Here is a 17739-nt window from a genome sequence, read left to right as displayed (position 1 = left end):
ACTATTAGATTGTCTATGTTCCAGTGGGTGGCCCTGGCCCTGTACACATGGGTAAGACTGGTTAGACTCAGTGTGTTTTCAAGACTGATTTAGATAATTTTGCTCACCTGTAAGTTAGTATGAGTGGTTTGAGCATCCTTAAGATAAAATAGGCTAAGATATGATACTTGGCAGGTTATGTATATTAAATACATTTAAATAAAGAACAATGGACTGCCAAAGAATTGGGCAGTGGGAAGAGGGCATATGGTTATGATGAAATAAACTAGGGAAAGACAGCCTGCATGATACTTCAGTGATGAGGAAGGAAAGATAAGACCCTTGGCTAGGTTTTCAAGCAAGGATGACCACTTCCTTAAGAATTTTCTATGTCTTAGCATGGGAGGGAAGCTGTCCAGTTTAGGGAAGGAGCTGAAGACCGTAAGGAGGGTTTGATCCAGTGGAATCTGTGGATGGACCACCTGGTCCGGAGCCACGTGATCACAAGTACAACATGGTTAGATGTGGGAAAAGAACGTGATTCCTTTCAGAATGAAGAGAAGTGGTGAGAGCTAGGGAAATTATAGGTACTAGAAGAGAACATTAAGACATTTTTGTCCATTTCTGTGAGTCAGTGTCATGTGTTGGGAAAGAAATTGAAGAAAAATAGACCTTAAACAATCTCCATGAGTAAGTGGGGAGGGAGGTGGTAAAAACCAAACCAAGCACAATAGCAGACATATCTCATCTGCAGTCTTTTGTCCGTGGTGGCTCTGATTTTATTCCCATCCTCCCAAATGGTCTCCATTTCAGGTTCACGAACCCCTGCAAGCCATGGGGAGTAGTGCTGACAGCTGTGACAGCGAGACCACTGTCACCTCACTTGGGGAAGACCACGTGACGCCTACAGTACAAGACCAGCCTTATTTTAACGAGTCAGAAGAGGAGTCTCGTGCCCCTGTTGAGAAAGGAAAAGCGAAGGTGGCCGTAGTTGCTGACAGCAGGAACGCAGACAGCCAGGATTCCCCTCAGTGTGAGACTGCAGAGAGCACTGGGAGCAAAGAGTCCCCGAGGGATCCAGGTGACCCCGAGAATGCTGCCGTGGAAGAGGTTGGAGAGCTCCAGAGGGAAGGGAGTGAAGACAGCGATGTGGAGAGGGGCGGTGGCTCCGAATTCCCCCAGTATACCACACACCACATTCTCAAGTCCTTGGCTTCCATTGAAGCCCAGTGCAGCGCTGTGAGCTCTGAAAAGAAAACTGGGTTTCCCTCCTCTGTGGAGAGAGTGAATACTGCCTTGCAGAGAGCTCAGATGAAGGTGTGCAATCCGTCTGCTCAAAGAGTAGGGCGGAGCCTAATAAAGTCAAAGGATCTGTTGAAACAAAGGTACTTGCTTGCAAAAGCTGGCTATCCCCTAAGAAGGTCTCAGTCTTTGCCGACCACCTTACTGAGCCCAGTAAGGGTTGTGTCTTCTGTAAATGTGCGATTATCTCCAGGAAAAGAGACCAGGTGCAGCCCGCCTTCCTTCACCTACAAGTACACACCTGAGGAGGAACAAGAATTGGAAAAGCAAGTGACTGAGCACGACGGTCAGTCTGTGGTTAAATCCACCATCTTCATCCCCCCGTCCTCTGTGAAGAAAGAAGAAGCCCCTCAGAGTGAGGCGACACGGCCGGAGGAATGCCCCCACGGACGGCTTCCCCCTTGTCCACAGTTTGCTCCAATATCCCAGTCCACCTGCTCCCTTCACTCTGCCCATGAGTGGCAGGACAGGCCCCTGTGTGAGCACATGAGAACTCTGAGTGCCCACAGTGTCCCCAACATATCAGGCACCTCGTGTAGTAGCTTCTCTTCTCCTTTCGGGTGTCCCTATTCACATAGACATGCTGCCCACCTGTACAGGGCGTGCCCCGTGAATCCTCCTTCCGCCATAGAGATGCAGTTGCGGAGAGTGTTGCATGATATCAGAAACTCACTACAGAACCTTTCACAGGTGAGAAAAGAGAGCTCCATACTTTACTGTTCCACCTTCTTCTTAAGTCAGCAGGAAGTGAGAACTGAGTGGACAAACCACCTCAGCCTGTCTTCCTACTCGCCTGAGCTCATCTGTACCTGCTCTCTAGAAGCTGTAACTAATCCCAAACAGTTCATTTCTGTGCTGACAGCCTCCTCTTTGAGAGAGGGACTGTTGCATGTGTTTGCCTTTAGCCTCTCCTTCATTCTCTTTTTCCGCAACCTCAGGCTGTCCTGTCAAGAGCATCCCCAGCCTTTCCTCCTCCTTTCTGCCATTTGGATGTGTGATCCCCTAACTTTCAAAGTCTTCTCATTGACTCCACTGGCACGATGTTCTCCTGGTTCTTATAGCTCTGTGACTAGGCTTTCCTCTTCATCTGCTGACCTCTGATGCTGCCTCCTGGCACAGAATTAGTCTGTTTCCATGGGCTCAAAACTGGAACTGCTCCGAAGAGAATCAGGTAAAGTGTGAATGCCCAGTGCATGCTGTCTGTTACCATGAAAGAGTGGACGGCAAGCCGCTTCGGTGAAAATCAGAGTTGCAGCTCTTCAAAGAACAATAGAATAGACCTGTTAGATACCACCCTCGTCTCCGACAACTGTCCCGAACGGTCTGCAGTCCGACCAGACATACCTACTTCTCCTTCCCCGTGGAACAGTTCTGGCTGTCCTTCTGTGAGGCTGAGACTTCTCAGAGTCCCCTCTCTCTGTGCCTTCCCAGGCCAGCAACTTCACCTGTGGGCTGTGGCCATGAGTGTAGCCGAGGAATCGCCCCACTCCCCATCTCACCCTCTTGGCTTGGGTGATACTGAGCAGCAGGGCCTGCAGGGTTCTCTGTGTCCTTGACTGGGGTTATCTGCACCTGTCACTTGGTTGGGTGGATCGGGTGATCTTGTTGTTGTCATTTTCCCACTGCAGAGCTCTGGCCTTGCCACTCTTTGCTTCGACTGCAACCTTCAGTGGTGTCTGAAGTTCAGCTCAGCCCACTGGATTTTTGCTCTTTTTTCACGTCATAGCCTCCTACCACATACTCACACACTCCTACACATTCTCTTTCACACACACACACACACACACACAAGCACATTCATACTGAGCATCTGCACACACTGATACAGCCACACACACTCACATTGCAAACATATTCACATACACTAACACACTCACATACATGCTCATCTCACACACACTCACATGTACACATTTACACTATTCTTTTTTAACTTTCTCTTTTTTTTCTTCCTTACATTGTGAGATGGGGCAAGGCAACTTTCTGTCTTCTCTGCCTATAACAATAGAATACGTCCCACTGAGAGTCTGTGTGATGACTGCTGGCTGTTCTCTCCAGCCACACCACTGTGATGCAGTCTGCTATTGCAAGTCTCACTTGGCTTTCTACTTAATTTTTTTAAGGCAAGAAGGGAATTCTGTGAACACACACACACACACCACTTTTGTTTCCTAAACAGAGTAATTTGGACCTGAACTATTTAAGAATAATAGGTAGCATTAGAGAGTAATTTCTTTCCTTGCTGATTATAGACATTGCTGGGCTCCTATTTCAACAAGAAATGATAATGCATGTCTAACAATAGCCTTAGCATCTTAGAGAGCTTGGTGGTAGCCACTTTGACCTGACTTTTCATCCTGTTTCATTGTTTGAAGTACCCCCTGATGAGAGGACCTGATCTTGCTGCTGCCCCATACAGTACTCAGAAGTCGTCTGTTCTACCTCTTTATGAAGTAAGTTCCCTCCTAACCCTTTCCATTGCAGGATAGTTAGTTAGTGTTACTTAGAGGTGTAATCGTATTCGGTTGCATTTCAGAATACCTTTCAGGAGCTCCAAGTCGTGAGACGGAGCCTGAATCTGTTCAGAACGCAGATGATGGACTTGGAGTTGGCCATGCTGCGGCAGCAAACCATGGTGTACCCTCATATGACAGAGGAGGACAGGTAAAGCTTCATTCGTTACTGAAGTCAGAGCCTTGTCTTTAGAGAGCGGGCCTTCAGCATTGCTTGGTTCACACTCTGTGAACTCTGTCTTTGGAGAAGCAGTGTAGGTAAGAGATAGGCACAGGGAGATTACTGAAGTTATACCTGCACCCCCAGTGTGCCAAACAAGACTCTCAGTAGTCTGCTTTACAGAGGTGACAGTGCAAGGGATCAAAGGCCTAGTCATGGGCTGGAGAGATGACTCAGCAGTTAAAAGCAGTGGCTGCTCTTCCAGGGGATCCTAGATCAATTCCCAGCACCCACATGGAAGCTCATATCTGCCTGTAACTCCAATTTCAAGGGATCCAATACCTTCACATGTGACATACATGCAGACAAAACACAAATTCACATGAAATAAAAATAAAAAATTATTTTTTAAAAAAGACCTATTCAGCCGGGCGGTGGTGGCACATGCCTTTAATCCCAGCACTCGGGAGGCAGAGGCAGGAGGATCTCTGTGAGTTCGAGACCAGCCTGGTCTACAAAAAGCTAGTTCCAGGACAGGCTCCAAAGCCACAGAGAAACCCTGTCTCGAAAAACCAAAAAAAAAAAAAAAAAAAAAAAAAGACCTATTCATTACCTCAGGGTTGCTTCTGTCCAAGTTGATGGAACTGCAATCTTTTGTAAACGTTCATTAGTTCACAGTATTCAAGTGTCTAGTGTTTGTAGTCATTACTGGAAATCTCTCGGCTACTTTTTTCTAAAGTTCCGCTTCTCACAATCTGCAGGTATGAAGTGGATCAGCTGCAGGGCTTGAGGAACTCTGTCCGAATGGAGCTGCAGGAACTGGAGATGCAGCTGGAGGAGCGGCTGCTGGGCCTGGATGAGCAGCTCCGTGCAGTCCGGGTGCCTTCCCCTTTCCGATCCTCTGTGCTTCCGGTATGCTGTGGGGGTCCAGAGTCCCAAGTAGGGTTGTTCATAATGTGCAGGGATTTGTTTAACCGTTGGCTTTAATGGCTTTAGAACCATGCATGATGTTCAAGTAGTTTTCATCCTACTTACTGAAGATTTAATTTTGCCTTAATTACTTCATATTATACACAGCAGTTTTATGTACAAAGTATAAGTTTCATAATTAGTATAATTAGAAATACATTGAAAATTTTAATGATAATTTTCAGTAAAAGAAAAAGCAAAGATCAACATAAAAGTTCTGTTTTTGAAGGAAAAATTTTAACGAATTAAAATATAACTACTTTAAGTCCTTATCCCTGCTTTTATCTCCAAAGAACATAGTATATTGCTCCTTTTCACCGGCCTCCTTGTTTAAGTAAAGGGCCTATGGCTTTGGATTTTTTCTTTGTTTCAGTGTAGTTCCTTTCCATTCCTTGTGGGTTTTTGCTTTATGTTTTTGTTCTGAAGCTAAAGATTGAACCTGAGGGCTCCCCTAGGCCAAATACATGCCCTATCCCCTGGCAGTGCCCCTCCTTAAGGAACCAAGTGCGATGTCATGATGTGATCCCTGTATGCAGGAATAAAGAAAGGGACACTGACCTCATGTTCTGTCATTCCCCAGCACTTCTAACATGCTGTCCCATGGGATCTGAGCCTCACCATTATGTTCTGGTTGTTGCCACTATCTTTCCAGTTATAAAATATGTTTGTTTGAAATTCTGAATTTTATCCTACTTTTTCATGTTTGATTTTGTTAAAATGGATGTATGTTTAGAAATATGCAAAGGAAGCTGTATTTATTCATAGATAAAACAATATTCCAAATCATTTCGGATGCATGCTTCCGTGGTTTTGAGCCATCGTTCTGAGAAGTGTTGGGAGCAGAGCAGCAGATGTCTGTGTAGCTGTCACAGTGATACATCTGATGGAACTCATGGCAGTTGATTGACTACAGTGCTTGGTTCCTGTGACACACTGTGTCCATGTGTAAGCGCGTGTGTTGTCCTTACTTCTCAGGGGATGTGTGGTAGTAGAAGTGCTGACAACTTGTCCTGCCCGTCTCCACTGAACGTCATGGAGCCAGTAAGTCTCTGTCCTCCCCAGGCCCCGGGGCGTCTCGTGAGCGTGCAGTTTGTCCCGTTCCCATACAAGGCCTGCTGGTTCTAAATACAGAGGTCAGGAAGTTAAATTTACCGAAAGTGGGTTTGCCACTTAGAAATCTAGTGCCATTTTGGGCCCCTAGGAAGCCAGCTGCATTGGGATAGTGATTTGTCCCATACCATGAGGAAGTGTGCACTGTAGAGACACTTTGTTTACCCTCCTAGGATCCTTTCCTGTAGATGAAGGTCCTCACAGAATCTGTAAGATGACTTATGTGATCCTCATTACATTGCAGACTTACTGTCAAAGCCTTCTGAGCAGCTGTTTTATTTTTCTTTAGTTACTCCTCCATGAAATAATTCAGACATCTGTGTGTTAACTAGTACAATTCACTGTGTTTCTTACATTCCCGAGTTACGACTTGAGGTTACTGTGAATTTAAATTGGTTTTTGGAAATGAAATAGGCCAGTTGGTAAGATAGTGAAATAGAACTATGCCTTTACAAACCCTTGCAGTTTGGGACAGCTGGCATAGTTGGGAATTTAGTTTTCCTAATTACCAGTCTTCATCTTGTGAGTGAAGAGCCGTGTTTTGGCCCCCCAGGTCACAGAACTGATACGGGAGCAGTCGTACCTGAAGTCGGAGCTGGGCCTGGGACTTGGAGAGATGGGGTTTGAAATCCCTCCTGGAGAGAGCTCAGAGTCCGTTTTCTCTCAGGCCACATCAGAGTCATCTTCCGTCTGTTCCAGCCCCTCCCACAACACCAGAAGATCCAGAGGGCCTTCTGGCAACTCGGGAAGCAAACCCCGAGCCCGCTTGGTGGCGAGAAAGAAGATCTTCCGAGCCTCTGTGGCCCTGACGCCAACAGCCCCCTCCAGAACAGGCTCTGTGCAGACACCTCCAGAGCTGGAGAGTTCTGAGGAAGCTGGAGCAGCTGAGGAAGCCTCACAGGTTGTAGGACTTACATCTCACCTGGAGGAAGAGCAAGAAGAGCTGCTGCCAGCTGCTGAGGAAACGCATCGGAACGTGGAGCAGGATGAGTTGCAGCAAGTCATAAGGGAGGTGAGTCGAGTCTGGGCGTGCGTCGGTCATTGCGCATGCGTGTCCTGGTAGAGCTGCTCAGGTGCTGCTTACGTGTGAGGCTGACTGCAGTGGGTGCAGGAGCTTTCCCACTCCCCACGTGTTTCTGTGGTTTTCAGCAGGGTGGTCCCACTCTAGTGCAGAAGCTGTTCCTGAAGGTGGAAGGCGGGAGAGCCCATTAGGCCTCTTCCAGAATTAGAGCTGTCATTTTATAAAATTCCAGTTGGCATGAGATAAGTAGGAGATTAATGACTGAGAAGAATTTGTTCTCTTTCCTTTGATGGTTGGAAAAGTGTAGAAATTGTACGATTGTTCATAGATTGAAACATGGTATGAAAAAGGGGTTTACCCGGGATGACAACAGTGTGGGTTCCTAAAGTGTTAACCACAGTTCTGGGTTCCGAAAGGAATCACAGACTTCTATGGAGGTTATACGGTTAAAAGTTAATTGAAAAAATTTATAGAATGGCTGTGACCTTTCCATTGCCCTGACAAAATGCCCTGGAGAACAAGCTGATACAGGAAAGGTTTGTTTCTGTTGTGCTCAGAGATTTCAGCCCTGAAGCATGTGGTTCTGTGTTCGTAGCCTATGCTGCAGCCGAGCAGGTGGAGAAGGCTGCAGCAGGACAGAAGGACACAGCAGGGCTGCTTGCCCTGTGTTAGCTGGGAGGGGAGAAGGGAACTCTAGGGTCCAGGAAAACAAAGAGCACCCATGGCCTGTTCTGTGCCCCAGGACCTGGCTACTTTATACCTGGTCCCCCCTTGCAAGTTTCTTTGACTTCCTGTAGCCTGTAGAATTATGAGCCCACACGTGGATTAATCTGGTGGCTCTCAAAAGGCACACCTCTGAGACTCATTGCACAGGGGCCTCCGGGGATTGGAGATGCAAGTTACAGCACGGGCTTTACTGTTGAGTTACATTCACATAAACCGGTGTGTATCTTTAAGAAGAAAAGCACTATGGACAAGCTTCATGATGGCGTTTTAATCTGTCTCTGTGGAGGTTAGACCCCGGGATACTGTCTGTTCTGTTTTCCTAAGAATAACCACGAAGAGGGAGTACAAACAGTTGTACTTTTCCTTTCATCCAGTCCAAAATTCCTGATAAAAGCACCTTTTATTTTTTGCCATTAGCTAAAAAGAAGAATATATTATATATTTTAAAAGCCACTTTATGGTTTCATCTGTAGCTTAGTGGCAAAAGTTTTAGGCTGAAGTGTGACCCCAGCAAAGGCAGCATTTGGCATGTGTGTGGCTCCAAGTATGACACCCCCCTCCACAGCCCAAGACTACTCAAAAGGTAAAACAAAAAGAAACCAGCAATACAGTTTACAAAGTATCTAGGGTAGGAGAAAGTACCTGTAAGCCATAAAATCGGTAACGTAAATTACAGCGGGCTAAAGAAGACAAACACTAAGGAAAATGGAAAACTTTTACAGTGATCCCTAAAACCTTTTCAGGTTTTTATGCCTTTTTATTTTATGAATTTTGTGATCTTAAAGCATATGAAAACATACACACACACACACTATACAACATTTCTTGTCTCATGAATGCAGATTTGCTAATCTTTCAGTTATCCAAGAATTTATCTAACAATTTAGGAGCAAAATAAGCCAAAATAAGCCAGAGAAACTAGGGTTCCCTATTTTCAAACTATTTCTAATGTGAATGTAAGTGTACTTTTAGAATCAGTTTGTAGCATAGAATCTTCCCTCAAATGGTCCATTGAGCTCCTAGGGCCAAAGATTGATGCTTACATATATGATGCTCTCATTTATTGCACATCAGTAGCTTGAAAAGTACATTAAAGTAAACAGTCTGTGAGCACACAGATGACGTCATCCTGAAATTGTACGTGCTGTGGAAATGTGCAGTAAAACCACAGGACTCGTCTGGGTAGAATAGGGTTGGAAAGACGACATTCCAGACTTCATCAGCGACACTAGAAAGGGCAAAAGACAGAAAACTACCAAAACAGTAGCATGGCTTTATGCATAGTTGCACAGTCTGGAAGCAGACCATACAACAGTAAAAATGGTCCCTGGACCTTGGGAATGTTTGGCTTGTGCTTGTAGAACTGGGGCTTCGGAGGGCCGGTGCATGTGGGTTACTGTTTGAAGATGGTCTGAGATCTGACAAAGCTACACGGCCAGGTGTAAGAATGGCTGTGCGCAGGGCTGACCTTGTTGGTAGATGAGTAAGTCATCTGTGTTTGTGTTCTGAGTTCCTGGCTTCAGCTGAAAGCTGCTTTCTGTGGCCACTCCGTGCATCTTGAGATTGAAATGCAAATAAGCAGACACGACATTTGTGTCACATGCATGTTGTTACCCAGGATTTCTGACATGTTGGAACAAACACCCATTTTCAAAATCAGTGTAGCTCAGGCTGCATGGTTCTTGTGTATTCTCCGGACTTGACTGTGGACTACTGGAAGCTTTTAATTCGGCATGTTTATTTGTTCTACAAATGGAGTTAGTTTTGTATGTTGATTATGGTTGGCTAACATTTAGCAAAGTGTACATCAGGCCTCCATAGTCAGGTATCCTGTGTGGAGGAATCTGTTCCTAGGTGCGTATTTAAGCACAGGACAGTCCTCGAGTTAGATTAAGTAAGTACTCTGTGTGCATTTGCTCATGGCACATTTGCTAACTCTGTTTTTCTTTTACTAAATTCTGATCCTTTTGTTCCTCTTAGCCTGCTTTGGACAGGAAGGTCTAAAAACATGACTTCCTTTTGCTCGTTTGGCATGGTTGCTCCTTAATGCATGCCTGAGCTCTCGTTTTAAAAAGTGCATTGGCCTGATCCATGTTGCAGGTCATTTCCTAGGAGGAGACTGCTCCCTTTAGACCAGAACATTGGTTCTTTGGCCAATAGTACAGACCATAGAAGTCACTTGTTTCCATTATGCCGCCTTGGTCCTAGAGAATTACTTAGTCATTTATAGGAATCTCCCATTAAATATGTAAGACGTTATACTTTGTCAACATTTAAATTGGCATGCTGGGCAAATGTTTGATGAACTCTTTAGAATGTGTTACTAAACCCTTTAGGAGAAGCCATTCAGCTCAGAATGGCACCATTTGAAAGAAATCTGCCTTAACATTTCCCCTTGCTGGCTACAAAGAAGGGCTTACCCTATATAAACAAGGCACAAACAATATTGATACTTAGCAAATCAAACTCTGGAGTACTTTGAGAACATACATACATAGATAACACTGGCCATTGCTCATTAAAATTCAAAAGAAATTCCTGTTGTTATCATAGCTCAGCTAGGTAGTTTTATGTTAAAAGTTTATTTACAAAATATTTAAAATACTGAGTAGTCCGTACTCCATTTATTTCTGACTGGTAACCTTTTAAATTTAAATGTCCATGGTACGAAATTTCAAGTTCTTACTTTCTTGTATCTGCTACCAAGAAAATTAAATTCTGTCTTCCTTATAAACTTGTCCCTGTGCCCCACTAACAAAGCCTCCATTCAGGATGGCGAGCTCTGTCTTGGGTAGAAGAGTTCTGCAGGTGAGGATTAAACAGGCTTGGCAGGCGCAGTCAAGGAAGCTTCTTCCTGCGGTCCCTGCAGGAAACAATGGTGACTCTCAGGCCTTTGTTCCCCTTGAGGAACCCTGTGAGGTCTTGAGCACCTCATTACTACAGCATGCTAATTCAAGGAGCCCCACTGTGGAAGGAGAAAGCGGACACAAAGCCCTTTCAGACAAGTGTTTAATACACAGTCTGCACTTACACTTACACTTTTGTCAGACTGAGGATACTCCCTTGCTCAGATTGTCTGCATGCCACAGTTGGAAAAACACAGTCAGTAAGGCCTTCGAATTTGCCCCAGTCATTGTGATATGGTATGTGTGATAAGGGCCTGAAGCTATTTACATATATTTTAGAAAATGTACATATATGTAGGAATAAAAAGACGATATCTTGGATATGTGAACGTGTCGTCTTCACAGAGGCAAATTCAACATTGAATGTTGAAGAATAAACATAGATTGCCATGCTTTTAGTAAAGGTTTTCTGTGTTTGTTTAAGCTTCTGGGCTTGGTTTACAACTGTCAGTTCATCTGACATGTTGAAACATGTGTTTTGGTAAAAATACAGCTTCTCATGTATTCCTTGGGAATTTTTTAGAGACTGTTTAAGGGTCATGGCTTTGGGGCTCGAGGCACTGTAGATGCAGCCTCCATGTCACTTGTGTTGCACTCAACAGCCCTTTTTAATGTCAGGTAGTCACTCTAAAGTCTGCACAGCCTTTTGGAGATTGAGCTTGTCTTTCCTGAACTCTCCTGTCTGTATAAAATGGAGTTCTCCATGACTAGTTATGAGATAGATATTACAAGCATTGTGTTATTTTAGTGCTAGTTCAGATGTAGCTACTTTTCTGTCTTGTTTGTTTGTTTGTTTGTTTCCGCACAGGGGTTTCTCTATGTAGCACTGGCTGTCCTAGAACTCTCTCTGTAGACCAGGCTGTCCTGGAACTCCCTCTGCTGCCAAGCACTGGAATTAAAGACATGCGCCACCACACTTAACCTCCTTTTATTGTTTTTGAGACAATATCATTGTGTGTTCCCATCTATAGTAAAATGTGCCTGACAGTAGAGAGTCATGTTTGTTTGTTTATTTTCTTTTTTATTGAGACGAATTTTGCTCAAGATACACTCATGCTTCTGAGTTTAAGCAATCCTCCTGTCCCAGCCCCGAATGACTGGGACTGTAGATGCATTTCACCCCTCTTGGGTCTTAGGTATTCTTTCATTCTTTACGCCAGTAATATCTTGTTACTCAAAATGCTTAGCATTCATTTTTAATTGGTATATTGTGTGCTAACTAGTTAGTGAGTTTGTGTTTAAATGTTGAGCAGTCAGGAGATGTAGTCAAGTTTGTTTGACTATAGTTGCCTTAGAAAGAATTGTCTGTCATCTTGTGAAATGCAGATTTGCACTGGCCTTTTCTTACCTACTGTATTTGCCTTATAGACTGTGGCTATGACCATCTGGTGTTCATGTTTCATACTTACTTAAAAAATGGACCTATAATGCTATGAATTTTAAAAACTTTGTTATTTACTCTTCTAAAAATGGTGGTAAGAGATAAATTTAAAAAGCTATGTTTATTAACATGTGTAGCCACGTGAGTGGTTGGTAGTGAAGGAGCTTTTGTTTCTTTTGTCTTTTTGGTGCGAGGCTCGCATTTAGCACGGAGCTGTCACTCCAGCCCTGATTCGCTCCTATAAAGAGAAAGAGTCTATAGAAGTCTGGGTGTTATGTCCCAGTTTTTCATGACAGAGCCATTTTTAGAAAGACTTCAATTGAGATGTTTTCAGGATGCATTTAGGAACGTGTTAGGAAATAGATCAGGCTGACAGGAAACTGTGGAATTGTAGAAAATTTAAGAGCTAGTTGAAAGCACCACAGGACTAATTTGGGAATGCATTGTCAGTTTACTTCAGGAAATGCACATGTAAAGCCTTTACAAAGAGCTATTTGGAGGTGAGGCTATATTATTGGAAAGAAAAGTGGTCTTATGTTGTATTTAGACATCTAGACAAGAAAATCCTAACTCAAATGATCATGGCCTCAGGTCTGTTTGCTTTCCTCAAAAGCTCTCTGTCTCTCTGTCTCTGTCTCTGTCTCTGTCTCTCTCTCTCTCTCTCTCTCTCTCTCTCTCTGTGTGTGTGTGTGTGTGTTTGAGTGTCTACTTGTGGATGTGCCTGTGGAAGTCAGAGGACAACCTCAAGTGTCATCTTCAAGATGTTTCTACTTTGTTTTGTGAGACAGAGATCTCTCACTGACTCTGAGTTCATGCATTAGGCTGGACTAACAGACTGACGGACAGACGGGGGAGCTCCAGGGACCCACCTGTCTCTACCTCCCTGGTGCCCGAATTACAAGTACACATCACCACACTGACTTTTTTTGCATAGGTTCTCGGATCAGAGTCAGATCCTCTTGCCTATGTGGTAAACACTTTACTGACTGGCCTTTCCCCAACCCAAGATGAAAGTTCTTACCTAAGGTAGACAGGTGACAAGCACACTATAAAACTAAAGAATAATATTAATTTTAGAGTAGATTGTTGTTTTGAGTATGTTTATAATATTTAAAACAATTATTATTAAAGGAAAGTTTCTTCTGTCCTCTTAAAATGTATGTTAGATTAAAACAATATATAACTTCCCTAGATATTAGTTTTTAGTTGGTGGAAACAGGCAGAATATTTCTGCCTGCCTATCCCTTTGCACTTCCAGGTTTTCTGCGCATTAGAAGCATGAATCCTGTTGATTTCACAGTGCGAGCCTCACATTCAGTCCTGCAGGTCGTTGTGAAGTAACTTAGGAGACAGTTTTATCTTGCTTGTCCTATAAGAACTGTGATTGTTTTCATACTGTCATTGGCAGGGTTGTGCTGCAGCAGACCAGAGTCTGATGTGAGCTGAGGGTGGACTTGCACTGCAAGCACCTTTGTGCTTCCATGAACACCGTGGCCCCTTCTGTGATTAACTCACTATAGCAATTAAGTGGGATGCATTTATTTCTGAAAACTAAAACTAAAAAAAAATAAATCTTAGTCCTGTTATTAAGTTTGTGTTTTTCTCTTTTTCCATTATAGATTAAAGAGTCTATTGTTGGGGAGATTAGGCGAGAAATTGTAAGTGGCCTTTTGGCAGCAGTGTCTTCAAGTAAAGCATCGAATTCTAAGCAGGACAGTCACTGAATGGAATTTATTAGGTAATGTTTATTAATTCCTTCATTTAACTAGATATGAATTGGTACCTATTTTTAATTCTTAGTTTTAGTGCACTTTGTTATCTTTAGCTAAATTTTTCTTTTCATAATATGTGTCTTAGTTGTCCTACAGTATAAAAACGACATGTAACCTCATATAAAGTATAGACAGCTCAATTTAAGAACAGAACTGCCTACAATGTGTGTTTATTTTGGAATTTCATTATAGTAAATAAATCCTGGAATTGGGCTTTAGACCCAAAGCTTACTTTAATAGTAATTAAATTATATCTCAAATGTACAGTTTATGGGCAAGAGTTTGAGAATTAGTCAAAAAATTATAATACCTTTCCTTGTTATTTTTATTTTTTATACAGACATTCCAGAGATCCATTTCTAATCACAATTTACTAAGTAATTTTATGTGGTTTCCTTATTGAGATGAATCACTACAGCTCTTACAGACTGTATCCCTAGCAGAGATGCTGATGAGCATGCAGGAACAGTGGTCTGCACGGACTGTCACAGTGGACGTGTTCTGTGTCCCCGTCACATGAAACGTGCGACACACGGTCCAGCTGTGGGAAACAAGAAGACATTTTAATAAGTTATGTCATAACCAGCTCAGAGGATTTCTTTTCAAAAGCCAAGGATCAAACAATTAGCTCTCAAAAAATATACAGCAGCCAGAGAATTATGTGCAAGTGTTCATATGTGTGTGCATGTATGTGCAGATAGATAGATGAGAGTTAGATATGAAGATAGACAGTCATACACGTATATGTGTGTGTGTGTGTATATATATGGATTTATTTGAATAAATCTTACATTTTTAAGCAAACTTTCAAAATAGTATTTGAACAATGTTTAATACTCACGTTTCCTTCTTCTTAGGGTTGGGATGGATCCCATTAGCTGTGATACTGGCGTTATCAGTGATTTCTGCTGGTGGAGGTGTTGCTTGTCCTTTGGAGGATACTTTCTACTGTACACAATGGACTGTACGCACTTCTGTATGCATAAAAATTTAAAAACATACATAGAAACTTAGGCACTTTTCTGGCTCATTTCTAAACTATCAGACTGTCCATTTGAAAGTCTAGTATTTATTTGTTTGTCAATATTTTTCCAGTTGATGTCCTACACAGAATGAATTGTAAAACTTGAAGAGTTCCAGACATAATCAGCTTATAAGTAACATATTTCTTCAGACTAGCTTCGACAACACTGACCTCTATGAGGTATTTACTGTGCAATAACAGATTCATCTTCTGAGAGCTTGAAGCAACCAATGACTTTTCCCTCCACTGCTCTTTATTGAGTCGCTTCCAAGAAGACAAACAGTTCTGCTGTTAAAGATGCACTCAATTCTGAGGAGTCTACTGAGAGGCAAGAGGGTAGATTTCATGAGGTTACCTACGGATACTTCATGTTCTTACACTGTAAGCCTGTTGCTTGGCCCAAACAAATGTAATTTTATGCTATGTGCCTTATGGTAAACACTATGTATTCCTGCCTTGTCCAGATGTCTTACTTTAAGACATTTTCTCTGTCTTTTAGACTAAATAGTATTGTCAGGTAATGGGATCTGAGACTTGAATGTCTAGAATAGAAATGAATAAGCTGGTTTTTGTTTTTGTTTTTCCAAAATGAGATTTAGACTTGTTTTCCTCATGCCTAAATGATTTTAATTCAGTTTTAACCAGAAAAGTCTTAGTTTTTCTTTAAAAAAAAAAAAAAGTGTCCGGTATTTTATGTTTCAAATAAATGTATAAAGTAACAACCAAATGTTATTAGAAATTAGTATTTTAGTATTTGTAATCTTCAATTCCTATATGTTACTTTATGTGAGAAAATTTAGTCAAAGTGCTTGAAATATTAGCATTCTTTGAAAGACTATCTAAAAGGTTTATAAATATTTGAAATATCACATAAAGGCTGATCTCTAAGAAACAAAAAACCATTAAAACAATAAAGTATTTATTTTGCTTAAAATGTTAATTTCTCATTTATTTATTGACCTGCAACCTGAAGAATTTGGATTACATTTCATGACTAAGCAATAAGTCTGAACTTGTTACCAAGCCTCCTTCCCCCTGCTGAGACTCCTGCAGTGCTCAGGGAGTTGAGTCTCCACTACCAAGAGTAGGCACAATAATAAAGCACTCTCAGACTCATAAATGCCCAGGGCCTCCCATCTAAAGCCAGGTTGACCTTGCCTTTATAAAAAGCCAGTTATGACATGCATGCCTATAATCTCAGTATTGTAGAAGTGATGCAGATATATCAGGAGTTCGAAGCCAGTCTGGATGGAACACATGTCACTGTGCCTCAAAAAATAATTGAAAAATTACATAAAATATTATTGTTAGTCAAATTTTCATGGAATTTAACCAGTTGATTGTGACAGTGATGGCAAACATGTAAATCAGACATTCCACAGGAAGAGAAAGGAATGCAACTATTTGGATTTTAGACAATTTCAGTCTATTTCTAACAGAATAAGACTCCCATGTTTTGATGATTAATATTGGTGGTCTAAGAGTTGAAACAGCAGGCTGTGCCAGCAGACAGATCACTTGGCATGCATTCTCTGTTATACTTTTCCTCCTGGGTTTCTTGGGAAATCTTCATGTTCAAGATGCTGAGCTATATAGGATGATGGGAGGGACTGAAAACAGATACATCTTTTCATATAAAGTATGCTTAGCAGTGTCCAATTTCAAGAAAGAATTTGATAGAGTATAACGCAAAGTGGTTAGAAAAGTCTACAAATGTGTTCTGGTTTGAGTGAAGTTTCCAGACTAAAGACAGAGAAGTGGAGAGTGTGAAGGTCACACTGTTCTAGAGGATCATCGGTGAAAGTTTATCTAGCACACCAGCATCGAGTTTAAGTTACCATGTGCCTGGGGAGCAGTGTTTCTGAAGATGCACAAGAGCCCTCACAAAGGAAGGCACAGAAGACAGCCCCGAGATGCTTCCTGAAGTTTGTAGCCACTGAATGATACACCAACAACAGGCAGCGCCATTAGGAAGGGATTGGCAGTTTAAAGCAAGGCCATCTATGGTAAACACTATAGTTTGTTACTCGTGTTCTTGAGTCATTGTTTAGTAAATCCATGTATACGTGATTTATGTATGCTTCCTTCTATCATTCTATCAAAGATTCTATTTTTTAAAAACACAAAAAACACCTTTAAGTATTATAAAGAAGATTCTAAATTAGATTCATAAAGATGATGTGGGAAGTCCTTCTGTATGTGTGTTGCTCTTATTGGTTAATGAATAAAGCTCTTTTGGCCTATGGCAAGGCAGAATATAGCCAGGCTGGAAGAGATATTTAGAGAGAGTAGACGGGAGTCAGAGAGACGCCAGGTAATTGCCAAAGGAGACAGATGCCAGAAACTTACCAGTAGGCCATAGCCTTGAGGTAATACATAGATTAATAAAAATGGGTTAATTTAAGATGTAAGAGTTACTTAACAAGAAGCCTGAACTAATAGGCCACGCAGTGTTGTAATTAATATAGTTTCTGTGTGATTATTCAGGTCTGGGCAGCCAGGAAACCAATGCACAGTCTAAGGTTACACAAATATATTTTACAATGTGTGTGGGCACCATTAGAATAATTAGGGCCACTACTTAAACCTCAGTTGTGAATCCCTAGATTTATATTTGGTCAGAAATTATACCATTATTATCTATTAATATATGCAGAAACGCAGGCATCCACATAGAAGTGATGTTCATTCAGCCCTCTCCATGTGAGGGCAAGTAGAGACGGTACCAATAACGAGAAGCCTCACGCCTTCCCATGTGAAGACAAACAGTGCCTTTCCACTGCGGTTCTAACTGCATGCCATTGTGGCATGATGTGCGGAGGAGGAGAGCCCTTCTTCTGTTGTGCTATCAGTGTGCACCTTGGCGGGTGAGCAGC

At 42.2% G+C, this 17739-nt stretch overlaps 1 protein-coding gene across 2 annotated transcripts in view; it reads left to right on the top strand.

The window, feature by feature from the left end:
- Itprid2 (ITPR interacting domain containing 2) overlaps positions 1-15570 on the top strand; it is a 34876-nt gene extending 19306 nt beyond the window's left edge. For both annotated transcript variants that reach the window (XM_050119883.1, XM_050119894.1), the window contains 8 exons: positions 793-1971; positions 3657-3734; positions 3818-3945; positions 4716-4866; positions 5899-5964; positions 6587-7045; positions 13687-13805; positions 14697-15570. In XM_050119883.1, coding sequence (XP_049975840.1) covers positions 793-1971; positions 3657-3734; positions 3818-3945; positions 4716-4866; positions 5899-5964; positions 6587-7045; positions 13687-13791 — 2166 coding nt within the window. In that variant the 3' untranslated portion in view covers positions 13792-13805; positions 14697-15570. The remainder of the gene's footprint in view (positions 1-792; positions 1972-3656; positions 3735-3817; positions 3946-4715; positions 4867-5898; positions 5965-6586; positions 7046-13686; positions 13806-14696) is intronic.
- Positions 15571-17739: the final 2169 nt, after the last annotated feature.

The sequence above is a fragment of the Alexandromys fortis genome, unplaced genomic scaffold, assembly GCF_014885135.2.
Source record: "Alexandromys fortis isolate MF-2015 unplaced genomic scaffold, M_Fortis_MF-2015_v1.1 scaffold_8_1_9099942, whole genome shotgun sequence".
Lineage (NCBI taxonomy): Eukaryota > Metazoa > Chordata > Mammalia > Rodentia > Cricetidae > Alexandromys > Alexandromys fortis.
This window is presented reverse-complemented; position numbering and strand designations above follow the sequence as displayed.